Raw genomic sequence first — 13,932 nt, forward strand, 5'->3', positions numbered from 1 at the left:
AGGGACTGCTGCTTTCCTGCACCTCCCTGGCATTTCAATCATAGAGACAGTAAGAACAAGCTGCTCACACATTAATTCTGGCAAGTCTGCCTTAGAAGATTGGTGCCAGGAATTATGGTCACCATTGTTCTCAGCAAAGTAGCAGAGGTTCAAAAGTAATGTCTTGATTGTTATACACACTTATCAGGCTATGGAGTGGAAAATGGTATCTAGACACATGGATGATCTGCCTGCCCTGGCCCAAGACAGTCAAGGTCCTGGACACCCCAGCTGCTGAGATAGTTGAACACTAAGTTCTTGATTTGAGCTATGAGCCTTAAACATAGCCCCACCCTCAAGCCTCCCCACCAGCCCAGAAAGAACTAGAAGCATATCAACTCACCTGGACGACAGGCACAGTGCAGGAGTGTGAGCGTGAGCTATCGAAACAAACGGGTAAAGTCTCGCAAGGCCCAGCAAACTTGCTTACATTCCTCGGCACTAGAAGAGAGAAGGTGGGTGGGGTGGTGTTTGACTGAAGACCAAAGAGCTAACACACTGAGGAGTAAGTATAATGCTGAGGCACAATGAAGAGGGTGGGTGCCAACTCTGCCAGAACTGACTTCTCAGGCCTGACATCTTCCCAGAACTCGGGGTAAAAATGAACTTCCATAAATGAAAATAACTATAAGCTTGATGGCTCTCAAGGAATGGACTTTGGAGACAAACTGTTTAGGGCTCATTCCTAGCTTGGGCAAGACACCAATCTTTGCCTTAGTCTCCTCATCTTTTAGCTACCTCCTGTTACTCAAGAGGATCAAATCCATTCACATAAATAAAACATTTCTGACAAATGGGAGTTTCTATGACAATACTTGAAGCTCCCGACACAAGTACAAGGAACCCAGGAGCCCTCAAAGGAAGATGGCCAGCAGGTTCCCACAAGGCTGGGGGCATTTGACCTCTATGAGGCGTGCTCACCTAGGGCCCCCCTTCCTTGTTCTCCTTCAAAGACAGATTCCTTTGACAAGGCCTTGTCTGGTAACTAGGACTAGCAGCCACTGACTGTCTAGTGAACAGGGTGCGCAGGATATCTCCTCTTGGAAGGAGGAGGAGAAAGGAAAGGGTTAACACGTGCGTGCGGAAAAGGAGAAGGATGAACAGGACTTGGTTCTCGGAAAACTGAGATGCCCCAGTGTGATGGAAGCCCAATGCTCATCTGACTCTTCCCTGAGGCAAATTTCCTTCTTCTGTATCCTCCCAACAGCTTTTCTAACTGAGCCTGGGGCTGAGCTAAAGCAAGAGAAAGGAAGTATTTCTTAACACATTCTCCTGATGCCCTCTCCTGACCAAGAAACTCAGGCACGGGAACAGAGCACAACTCAGGGGACTTGCCATCCTGTGCTGGTTAACTAGCAGACGGGTAACTGTTTAGAGCTAGCAATCGAAAAGGTATCAAATACCTATCTACAGACTCCCCCACCAAGTATAAAGGTCTAAAATAATGATGAAAACCTAGATTCAGACTCCAGGAGTTGACAACAGAGTATCTCAGAAATTTTCTTCTAGTTTTTCTCCACCATAAACATGTAATGGATCAATAACACCATCTGGCATAGTGGGTATTGAACCCAGGGTCTTGTGCATGCTGTGCAAGCATTCGACCACTGAGCTATATTCCTAGCGCCTCTGCCGACTGAACAAGCTTTGCTAACAACATTACAGTCTATTTGAAAATAAACAACACATGCTAAGGAAGCAGTCAAGTCCAGGCAAGTCATGTCACTCATGTTCTCGACGGCAGGAGGGAGGGTGAGTAGCTTACCAGAGGCTGCCGTGGGGTGTGTTATTACAAACGACTAAGAGAGGGTACACAAGCACCCCAAAATGCTGGAAACTCAAGATTCTTTTATTATTCCAGTATCCTATATGTTTGAAAATTTACCCATTTTCAAATGAGATCTTTCAATTTAACCTAGTTGGAGGAATACCTCTATCTCTAGCCTCTTTTTTGAGAGTGAGAAAAAGAGCATTAAAATTAAAGTGCTGAGCATGATGGTACATGCCTTTAGTCCAGCACTTGTGAGGCAAAGACAGGAGGATCTCTCTGAGTTCCAGGCTAGCCTGGTCTACATAGTAAGTTCTAGGCCAGTCATGGCAACATAGGGAGATCCTGTCTCAAAAAACCAAACCAACCAACCAACCAAACCCCAAATAAACAAACAAATAAATAAGGTTCAAACACAAGAGAACTCTGGTGAATGGCGAAGGGAGTGTGATGGTTTGAGTAAGACGGCCCCCAGAGGCTCATATATTTCAATGCTTAGTTCCCAGTGAGTAGAACTGTTTGAAAGGATTAGAAGGATTAGGAGGCACGGCCTTGTTGGAGGAAGTGTGTCACCGAGGCTTCAAAAGCCTATGGCAGGCCCAAGCTCTCTCTCCCTACTGCCTGTGGATGAGGGTGTAAAGGCCTAGGGCCATGCCTGCCTGTGTACTGCCATGCTCCCAGTGATGGTTTGAATAAGAATACTCCCCATAGGCTCATATATTTGAATGCTTAGACACCAGGGAGTGTGGCACCATTTAAAAGGATGAGGATGATAAAGAGGTGGGGGCTTGTGGAGGAAGGGTGTCACTGGGGGTGGGCACTGAGGTTTCAAAAGCCCATGCCAATCCCAGAGTCTGTCTGTCTGTCTGTCTGTCTGTCTCTCTCTGCTTAAGAACAAGGATGCAGAACTCTCAGCTACTTCTCCAGCACCATGTCTGCCTACATGCCACCGTGTTCCCCACCAAGATAATCATGGACTAAGCTCTGAAACTGTGAGCAAGTCCACAATTAAATGCTTTATTTTACAAGAATTGTCTTGATCATGGTGTCTCTTCACAGTAAGAACAGTGACTAAGATAAAAGTTGGTACCAGGGATTAGGGTATTGCTGCATTAGGCCTGACCATGCTGTTTGTTGGAGGAATATGGAAGACTTTGGAACTTGGAACAAGAAAACTGGTTGGACAATTTAAGCAGGGCTTAATGGGTCATCGTGGTAGGAACATGGAAGACAGTGGAGCTGAGAGCAATGTAGACTATGACCTCTCAGCTCAAAGTTTCAGTGGAGAAGAATATTAGTAAGTGGCCTACGCACCATTCTTGTGATTTTTTTTTCCTTTTTTGTTTTTTTTTGAGACAGGATCTGTATAGCCCTGGTTGTCCTGGAACTCACTGGCTGGCTTTGAACTCACAGAGATCTGCCCGCTTCTGCCTCCCAAGTGCTAGGATCAAAGGCATGTGCCATCACTGTCTGGCTATTCTTGTGATATTTTGGAGAAGACTATGTCTGTTTTCTGTCCTTGTCCAAAAGTCTGTCTAAGGCTAAATTGAAGAATTTTTACATTATTAGCATTGTCAGAATAGATTTCAAGACTAGTATTGACTCTGTCCTGTGGTTATTTGTGGTCACTCTTATGCAGACCTATAATGAAAAGGATCAAGCTGAGCAAGGAAAAATACAAAATGTACAGTTTGAGGAGAAAAGGAGCACCAGGAAGTGTAATGGAGCTAAGTCCAGTGTTCAAGGAGATAAAAAGTTTAAAGAAAAGCCTGATGCTAAATGAATAAAAGGAACGGTAACCTCAGGGCAAGGCCTTACTCAGATAAGCTTCCAACTTGGGAAAAGGAATTAAAAGCTTAAGCAGTGAAGGGAACCATCAACAGAAAGCTGACACAAATGTATTTGAATGAGGAGGCCAAGTTCCAGCTCCAGCAAGCAGCAGCACTTGGCAGCTTTGGCCCCATGGTTCTGGCTTTAAAGTTAAGGATACAAGAAAAGGGTTGTGGAATCTTCCCTCTAGGAAAGACAATGAGGCCAAGTGTGTGTCAGGGGTGTCCCTGCATGGAGGTCCAAAGAGACCACTGCAAGAAGCTGTAAAGGTGAAGCCTGGATTGTGTTGGAGACCCTAAGATATTGGAGATGCCAGAGTAGTGTGATGCCCATTGAAGAAAGACACCAACAGGGTGAGGAACCAGCCCGAGAGAGGGAAGTGTGTTGCAGTCAACAAAGCTGAAAAGAGTTGGAGATCTGAAAAGTGCTTTGCTATGAGACATGGAGATAAAGAATTTGGAGTTTGCCCTGCTGTTTTTGGTCCAGTATCTCCTCACTACGCTCCCCTTTCTCCTTTTTGGAACAGTAATGTATATTCTGTGCCACTGTATGTTGGAAGCATGTGATCTGCTTTTTCATTTTGATTCTACAGAGGGTTACAGTTAAGAGACTGCCATGAGTCTCAGAAGAAACACTGGACTTTTAAGCAGTCTTGAGAGTATGAAAGACTATGGGGACTTTTGAAATTGGACTGAATGCATTTTTGCATTATGACATGCCTACAGGCCCATGGGGACCCAAAATGATAATGGACCAACCTCTGAAACTGTAGCAAGCCCACAATTAAATGCTTTTCTTTATATGAGTTACCTTGGTCATGGTGTCTCTTCACAGCAATAGAACAGTGACTAAGATAGTAAGCATGGCATAGGTCTCCAATCAGCTGCATTTCTGTCCCCAATTCTATCAGTGACTGACCTGGGTGGCAAGAGCTCCAACTAATTCTGAACTGAAATGGCCTTGGTGGGTAAGCCCACAAGAAATGATTAAAAAGCTCAATGAAGAGATAAAACAAAAATACTCCTCCCCCAAAAAAATCAAAACAAAAATTTAAAAAGCTCCTTAAATGTTAACACTACTTTCTTACCTTGGTTCTTATGGCATTGACTAGTTTCTGCTCTCTGATTTCATTTTCCAACTCCTATTACTTTTCTGAGTTCCATTTTCTATATTCTAGTCCCATAATTCCAAGTCTTCTCTCAAATATGTTTGTGGCCACTATTTCTCAAGCCTCATAACCCTAGTCATGTGCTGAGAAATTCTATCTGGTGCCTTGGTAGGTAATGACAACCTGACCAGTGAGACACCCCATCTGGTGTCTAATTCCAATGCCAACACTTCCATGTTCAGCATGTTTTAGCTTTAAGAGTGTCATGCATGGTAAGATGCCATGTTAGGCAGTTATACTAAGATGGAGAAATGGGAAATAATGGCAGGATTTCTTTTAGTCTTCATCAATTTGAGCTAGTGATAGCTTATCACGTGTTTTTTAGAACAAAATTGTATTCTAGGTTGATAAAGCTCAGCTTTCTTTAACTTGACCATCTAAGAAAACTGGAGAAGTAATTACCATTTGAAAAGCAGGCTGGGACTTGTTACAGTGAAGCTGAACCAGTTCACCCTCCCTGCTAGGACGGCAAACAAAACAGCATGTTGAGGCAAGAGTTAGAGGACCTTAAAACCAAAAGGGAGACTGAGTCATGCACGGGTTCAAGGGTAACACACACAAGAGAATTACTAAGAGAAGGTAAGCAATCTCAAACCCCTTTTTAGCTCAACATTACACCTACACACACCTACATACACCTACACCTACACACACACACACACACACACACACACACACACACACACACACACACACACTCCAATCTGCCACAGCCTGCTCTGGGAGCTGCAGAACTTGTTCGGCCATGAAGGTCAAGGCTTGGTTCAGTTGCCTTCTCACTGAGCAAGGATCAAGGGCACAGTTATTCATGATATTGCTTTACTTGGAGCCTTTTCCCCTGGCCCCTCTCTTGAATCAGAATGATGTCTGTGACCTTGATTTCAGACTTACTCATTATTCTAGCCGTCATATATTAGCCCCATCAAGAGCATATGGGCCTGTGGAGACATATTCCAGAATGTGTGGGTGGCTGTTGTAAAGTTGGCAAGAGACATGCCCCAGCTAGTTTTGCAAATAGGCAATGACATTCTGGCAGTTTCTTTTCCAAACAAAACGGAGTTAAACTTCACGGATCATCTATAATGTATGGGAGCTTTGGGATTCCATTTGGCATCTCTCAATAACCTTATAGAGTAGAACTAACCTTATTTAAAGAGGAATTAACTGAAATTGAAATAACAACATAATGACAAGATTCAGACCAACAGTCTCTGGAGGATTTCCCTAGGCTCCCATCTGCTTCAAGGAAATTAGAGCCAACAGATCATGGTTTCTATTGACCAGCAAGATGGAGCAGAGAAACAGAAGCAGTGAGAAGCAGCTTCTCCTGAGACCGCATGCACATGAAATCCCACCCATACTATAAAGCACAATGAAAGGAAATCAAATCATTCTGTAAGGTCACCCCAGTCTATATATGCTTACCTGGTACAGGGGATTCCCCACTTTGGAGAAATGTATCACAAAAGCCAGTTATTGTGCTAATTTTCAGCCATGCATATCAGTTGATACAAAATTAAAATACCAGTTAGTTCTAGGGCATGACCTTTAGTCACTTAATAAGCTACAAAATAACAGCTCTCTCTTTCTCTCTCCAACTTTTAGCTAAGACAAAATCTCACATTATAGTACAGGGTGACCTGAAACTATATAGCCCAGGTAGGCCTTGAACTCAGAGTGATCCTTCTGCTCCAGCGCCCCCCATCCCCTTTTGAGACAGTCTCGTGTAGTTCAGGTTGGCCCTGAACTCCTTATGTGGCTGAGGACATCTGTCACCTTTGTACTTCACCTTCCCAGTGCTAGGATTACAGACATAAGCCACCACACCCAGCTCAGAGACTTAATACTGATATCACATCACATCACATCAGTAACACCCAAGGAAGTCTACTGAGTAAGTAAGTAACCATCAAAACTGCAACATTAATACAGAAACAAAGATTCCTACAATTCACATGGAATCTCAAGCACTCCAAAAGCCCAAAACAGTCTTGAAAAGGGACAACAAAATTGGAGGTCTCATAATTTCTGGTTTCAAAAATTTATGATATTGTCACAGTAATCAAAATAACATGATACTGGCATAAAGTCAGACATACGGATCAATGAAATAGAGAGCCTAGAAGCAAATCCTCATGTATATGGTCAAATATTTCTTGACAAAGGTGCTAAGACCATTAAAAGAGAAAGACTAGTCATTTGAATAAATGTTGTAAAGAAAACCAAATAGTTACTTGCAAAAGAAAGATATCCCCTAACATTATATAAAATAGGCTAAATGAAGGGAGGAGAGAGGGAGAGGTGGAAGGGAGGGAAGGAAGATAGATATAATTCTTCATGGAAAACCTAAGGGAATTTTTATTACGCTGGATCTGGCAACTCTTGGCTAGGATAAGAACACAAGAAACAAAAATGCAAGGCACATGTAATACCCTTGCTTCTCTGCTTAGCACTGTAAAAATGAAAAACAGAACAAGCATGTCTTAACTGAACAGCAAAGGACACAACCAACAGAGTTAAAAGAGGTCACCAAGGGCAGTAAACTCCAGCCAGCCAATACTATGGAGGTCACCAAGGGCAGTAAACTCCAGCCAGTCAATACTATGGAGGTCACCAAGGGCAGTAAACTCCAGCCAGTCAATACTATGCAGTAGGACCTTGTCTCAAAAAAGCCAAACAAACACAGCCTCAAAAAGGGTCATGGAACTTAGAGATTTTTTTTTTTTTTTAAAGATACAGATATCCAATAAGCAAATGAAATGCTATCTCATACTAGGCTTAAATTGCTAAAGCAGCTGCTATTAAGAGCTGGGAGACCACAGAGAAAGAGAAACTGTCTTCAAAAACCAAAAACAAACAAACAAACAAACAAACAAAAAATAAAGAGCCCACAATAAAGCATTTTGCCAGGTGGTGGTGGTGCATGTCTTTAATCCCAGCATTCCAGAGGCAGAGACAGGTGGGTTTCTTGAGTTCCAGATCAGCCTAGGCTACAGAGTGAGTTCCAGGATAGCCAGGGATACAAAGAGAAATCCTGTCTCAAAAAACAAAACCCAAAATCCCCAAACCAAACAAACAAAACAGCTTGGAGTAGAGGACTAGAGGGAGGGGAAACTATAGTTAGGATATTATTATGTGAGGGGAGAGAAAATCTATTTTCAATAAAAGGGGGAAAAAAAAAGAAACGGGGGTAGGGGAACCACTTTGCTATTCAGCAGTCTATTAAAAAAAAAAAAATCTTGAAGTCCACTAGCATCCCCCTTACCAAATAGGTTGACAAGGATGTGGAGAAATTGAAACGCTGTACAAATCCAGAGGAAATATAAATGATGAAGCTACTCTGGAAAACAATGTAGTGGCTGTTCAAAAAAATTTTTTTCCTTTCTTACTTTTTTAAACAATTACAACAGAGTTTCTGTAGTCTAGCAAATTCACTGCTGGGTGTAAACCCAAAAGGAATAAAAGCAGGGTCTCAAAGAGTATTTGCCTATCCATGTTTTTAATTTTATGTTTTAAAACGATTTATTTTTCCAGTTGGGCATGATGTCTCATGCCTTTAATAGCACAGGCAGAGGCAGATAGATTTCTTGAGTTCCAGGGCATCCAAGAGCTACACAGAGAAATCCTGCTCGAAAAACAAAACTAGATCTATTTTTAGTGTGTGTGTGTGTGTGTGTGTGTGTGTGTGTGTGTGTGTGTGTGTACACCCAGAGGCCAGAAGAGGGTGCTGGTTCCCCTGGGGCTAGAGTTATAGGCGGTTTTAAGCTGCACAACACAGGTGTTGGAAACTGAACCTGGGTCCTCTACAAGAGTAGCAAGTACTCTTAACTGCTGAGCCATCTCTCTAGCCCCTAAATTTATCTTTAAATTATTTACTTAGTTGTAGGTATGTGTGGTTAGAGGACAATTTGCCTAGAGTTGGTTCTCTCTTTCTACCATGTAGGTCCCTGGGGCTGAAGTTAGGTTACTAGGCCTGGAAGCAAGTCAATTTTGTTGTTTTTTGAGTGAGGGCTCACTATGTAGTCCTGGCTGGCCTGGAACTTGCTATGTAGGTCAGGCTGGCCTCAAACTCACAGAGATCCTCCTGTTTCTGACTTGTGAATGCTGGGATTAAAGGTTTGTGTCACCACACTGGGCTCACACATCCACGTTTTAGGAACTATGTGTAACAATAACATCCATGTTTATAGCAATGTTATTTATAATTCACAGTAGACAAGAAGAGAAGCAACCTTAAATGTGCACTAACAGAAAAATAAATAAAATGAGGCATATGCATTCCTAATGGCTAATGCTGACTGTTAACTGACAAGTTCTAGAATCACCTGAGACAAACAAATCTCTGGGCATGTGTGTGAAGGAGTTTCTAAACTGACCTAGCCTAGGTTAAGCTCCTATACCATAACTTCCGTGCCAGGTCCTCCAGAGCTCTAATTACAGGGGGGTTGTAAGCTGCCTATGATGGAGCTAGGATCTGCACTTGCTCTAGAAGAGCAGCCATCTCCCCAGCCTTTGAAGTACACAGGTGCTCTTATCCTGATACCCTCCTGTCTATCTCTGCTTCCCAGCCACCATAAGATGAGCAACTTTGATCTTCAATGTCCTTCCAACATGACGTTCCTTTCTCATCACATCAAAAGTAAAATGAAGGCGTGTGTCACCATGCCTGGCTTGTACAATTTTCTTATCTATTACATGTACTTCTTTTTCAGTGACTATTCACTAATGCAGACATACGATGAATTGTTTAACCATTCTCTATTGATGGATAATTATTATTTTCAGGTTGTTTTTTTTCTTCTGGTATCACCAACCTTGCTACAACACTCATTCTTTGGCTTACACATTATCACACAAATATATGAATAAAAGCCTGTTAACATTTAGCCAAATTCTAAAGGCTCTACCTATCAGTTACAAAATTCAAACGGAGTTACTGCCATGAATACTATGTAGAGACCACAATGTCTCACAAAGACTTTGATTCAGGGTTACATTTAGAAAACAACACTGTATTTTTTTTCCCTTGAGATTTTAATACTGAAAAACTGAAAACCACCCATTTCCTAGTAGGAGCAATAAAAGGTATGAGTACACTTTAATGTCTAGAAGACAGTAACTAGAAAGAGTATATGTGACTACATCAAAGATGTTTGTATGTTCACATTTGATAAAGATCCACATTACATTTAAATTAGTATATAATGCACATTGTAAATGGCTCATGAGCCTAATGCATCTCAGAAACGTTTTGCTTCATTTGCACAGTATTAAAACTTTAAAATTTCAAAAGAATTTGAGTGTTTTTAGGTTTGGGCACTGTGGTAATTCGAAAGTAATTGGCCCCCATAAGCTCATAGGGAGTGGCACAATTAGGAGGTGTGGCTTTGTTGGAGTAGGTATGGCCTTGTTAGAGGAAGTATGTCACTGTGGGGGTGAGCTTTGAGGTCCCAAGCCATGCCTAGTGTCTCAGTTCACTTTCTGTTGCCTTTAGATTAAGATGTAGAATTTTCCAGCATTATGTCTGCCTGCACAAAGTCACACTTTCAGCTGCCATGCTCCCTGTCATAGTGGACAAAACCTCTGAACTGTAAGCCACCCCAATTAAATGTTTTTCTTTATAAGAGTTGCCATTGGGGTGGAGAGATGGATCAGAGGTTAAGAGCACTGGCTGTTCTTCCAGAGGTCCTGAGTTCAATTTCCAGCACCCACATGGTGGCTCATAACCATCTATAATGAGACCTGGCTCCCTCTTCTGGCCTGCAGGGATACATGCAAAAGAACACTGTATACACAATCAATCAATCAATCAATCAATCAATCAATCAATCAATCAATCTTTGGGGGGAAAAAAAAGTTAAAAAAAAAAAAAAAAAGAAAAGAAAAGAAAAAAGTTGCCATGGTCATGGTGTCTCTTCACAGCAATAGAAACCCTAACTAAGACAGGCACAACAGGTGATTAACTGAATTCTACATCACTCTTAATGTTTTATAGACAAAAATGCTTCCTTGTTCATGCATGGATCTGTGTTCTTCACCACTAAATATCAAATATTATGAGAACTAAGGATTTGAACAGCAAAGATAGATCTCCTCAAGGTTAGCTAGTTATATGTGTAAGTGACAAACATACAGCACAATGATATTGCCACCCAATGACTTTCTATGCCAACTGGTGGAATGGAAATCTAAGCAGTTGTTTTTTCTACATAACGCTGGCAGCCACTGCCTCCCTTTCATAAAGCCCCAGCGTCTCTCACCTCGTGACTTGCTTGTGGAAATCTGTAAGTTGTTTATGTGTCACTGTGACAGCTCCCACAGTTGTCTCCTTTGGCAAACCTTTCAAGGAATTCTCTAGCCACCGACAGAAAGTCTGTATAGAGAAATTGGATACGAATTTTAAAAGGAGGTAAAATTACTTACTAGGTACCCTACAGATACTAACCGACCCCAGAGGAATTCTCTTGAGTCAGGCCAAACAAGATTAGCAAAATATTATCTTAGGCCTTCAGACACTCTGGGTTGATGAACTCTGCAAAAGCACGCCTAGCTTCTCCTCAGAGGAGCAGAGGTCAACCATACCTTGCAAGTGAAGTCTCTTCTGGATCAGACTCTTGGTCTGTTCCTACCATTAACATATTTATTTAAAAAAAAATTACTGGGTACCAGAAAACTCTTGAAAGACCAAAAGCAATTCAAAGTAAACATCAGAAAGTCCAAGGAGAATATCCAGTGAGAAAAGGTGCTGCTAGCATGTTCCTGTAGTCTAACTTTGAGAAGACAGGAAGAAGCTTAGAAAAGAGCAAATCAAATGATGAAGAAATGAAGAACACTTATGGATGTTATAGATAAGCAAGGTATAATTAGAATATTGATGATGACTGTTCCACAACAGCTTAAAATTTTTTTTTATTTTACTGTATGTGTATGTATGGGTGAGTATATTGCCTGCATACGTGTCTGTGTACCACAGAGTGCAGTGCCTGTGGAAGCCAGAAGAGGGTGTAAGACCTCCTGGAACTGGAATTGCAGATGGTTGTGAGCCACCATGTGGGTGATGGGAATCAACAACTAGTGCTCTTAACTGCTGAGCCGTATCTCCAGCCCACACTATGAGGCCAGGTGTAGAGACACATGCCTTTAATGCAGAAGGACTTAGAATTTCTGGCCAGCCTGTGTTACATAGGGAATTCCAGACTAGCTTAGGCTATATAGTCAGCTCCTGTCTTAAGAAAAATAAAAAATTAGTTAAACATCAACAAGACACACAGACACACATACATATACCCTCTTTGCACATGCACTCACACTGTCTCTTTTTTCTTTGTTTCTGTAACATGGACTAAACGAATCCTTGGCTGATCTGAAATTCACTATGTAACTAGGCTTGCCTTAAACCTGTGGTGATCCTGTCTCTAGCTCCCAAATGCTGAGATTAGCTGGGATTATAGTATGTGCCATTATGTACCTGTATTTTTATTTATTTATTTTTTCCTTTTTTTTTTTTTTTTTTGGAGCTGAGGACTGAACCCAGGGCCTTGTGCTTGCTAGGCAAGCTCTCTACCACTGAGCTAAATCCCCAACCCCGTACCTGTATTTTTAAAGCAATGGAACAGATAGAAAAATAAGGAATTTAGAATTCTGCAAATGAGTTTTCCTTTACAAGTTTTCATAATGGTACCCATGGTCTAAATGGACCTCCTACTCTAGGTATCTATATACATATTTTTTTTGTTAATAGTATGAAATGTGATACTTAATTAAGAACATGCTAAAACTATATAATTAACTAAATCTAAGTTGCTTAAACCATGTGCTTTAAAAGTTCCTTTAAACATTATTACACTGGTAGTGATAAAACAAAAACACTTCATTAACTCTCTCTCTCTCTCTCTCTCTCTCTCACACACACACACACACACACACACACACACACACACACACACACACAGGCATGCATGCCCCTATTTCTTGGGAAAAGAGTCATGGATGTTTGATTTCTGGGTCAGGTGATACAGAAACCATGTCAGAAAGCATATATATAATACATATAATATGAATCAAGAATCAAGATTTTAAATTCACCCTTCCCAGAAATTAAATTCATTCAGTTTCCTTGTAATATCTACTTCTGAACATACATGCACTAAACAAATAACAATGGAAACTATAGTACCATCATGTATTTTTATTATTTATTTATTTACTGGTTCTGGAAGACAGTTCATTTTAAGTCCTACTATGTATTTTCCTCTATTAATATTAAAAACTAGAAATCATATTTTTCAAACTAATTTACAGGCTATTACTCTCAAAGTTCTGACATGGTAGCTAGAAAGAGGACTCTGGTTAAGAGACTATGGTTTGGTTCTCAGTAACTCACAACTGTCTGTTAGTGTAGTTCCAAGGGAATCAATGCCCTCTTCTGGCCCCTACAGGTACCAGGTACATGTGTTGTAAACATACGTACATACAGGCATTCACACACACATAAAATAAAAATAAACCAAAACTTTTTTATATAGTAGGTATAGCATCATTAATGACTGTATGGCTGGTACTGAAATTACTTGAAGGAAGCGAGGGTCATATGACTACAGCATCTGTCACCTCCCTGAGCATGAGGGTTGACATATCCAAGGCCAGGGGTATAGACAAGTAGTATACTACATCCTTAGCATGTGTGAGCAGCCCCTCCACTATTTTCTTTTTAATAATCAAGTGGAAAAAGGACCTGGTCAAATAGATCCAAAGGGGGAAATCAATCCAGGTGTAGACAATGTGGTTTACTTCTAATACTTGTATCCTTACAAATACTCTGGTTAATTTATCACAAGAACCAACATAGTCCAGTATAGAGTCCAGAGTGATTGTACACTTCTTAAATAATCTTCAACTGTATATAGCTAATATGTAAGTATCTCTCACAAATGAATAGGTTTTTCATGGACTTGACACAAGTCAACCAATCCAAAGCTTAGGACCCACTTCTGGTGATGCACATTATAAACCTCATGGAAGTGACACAAACATACTTTCAGTAAGGAATGACTCCAGTAAGGAATGACTGGCTTTCTATGGCCCCTTTACTTTCAAATTAAGTTTAGCAATGTACCTAAATTTGGTT

At 41.1% G+C, this 13,932-nt stretch overlaps 1 protein-coding gene across 1 annotated transcript in view; it reads right to left on the reverse strand.

Annotated features, from left to right (window-relative positions):
* Tnpo3 (transportin 3) overlaps positions 1 to 13,932 on the reverse strand; it is an 83,964-nt gene that overhangs the window by 2,164 nt on the left and 67,868 nt on the right. Inside the window, exons 21-22 of the mRNA XM_059257488.1 lie at positions 11,066 to 11,178; positions 383 to 480 (exon numbers count right to left, since the gene is read on the reverse strand). Of these exons, the coding sequence (XP_059113471.1) occupies positions 420 to 480; positions 11,066 to 11,178 (174 nt within the window). The 3' untranslated portion in view covers positions 383 to 419. The remainder of the gene's footprint in view (positions 1 to 382; positions 481 to 11,065; positions 11,179 to 13,932) is intronic.

The sequence above is a fragment of the Peromyscus eremicus genome, chromosome 3 (genome assembly GCF_949786415.1).
Source record: "Peromyscus eremicus chromosome 3, PerEre_H2_v1, whole genome shotgun sequence".
In the NCBI taxonomy this organism is placed as follows: domain Eukaryota; kingdom Metazoa; phylum Chordata; class Mammalia; order Rodentia; family Cricetidae; genus Peromyscus; species Peromyscus eremicus.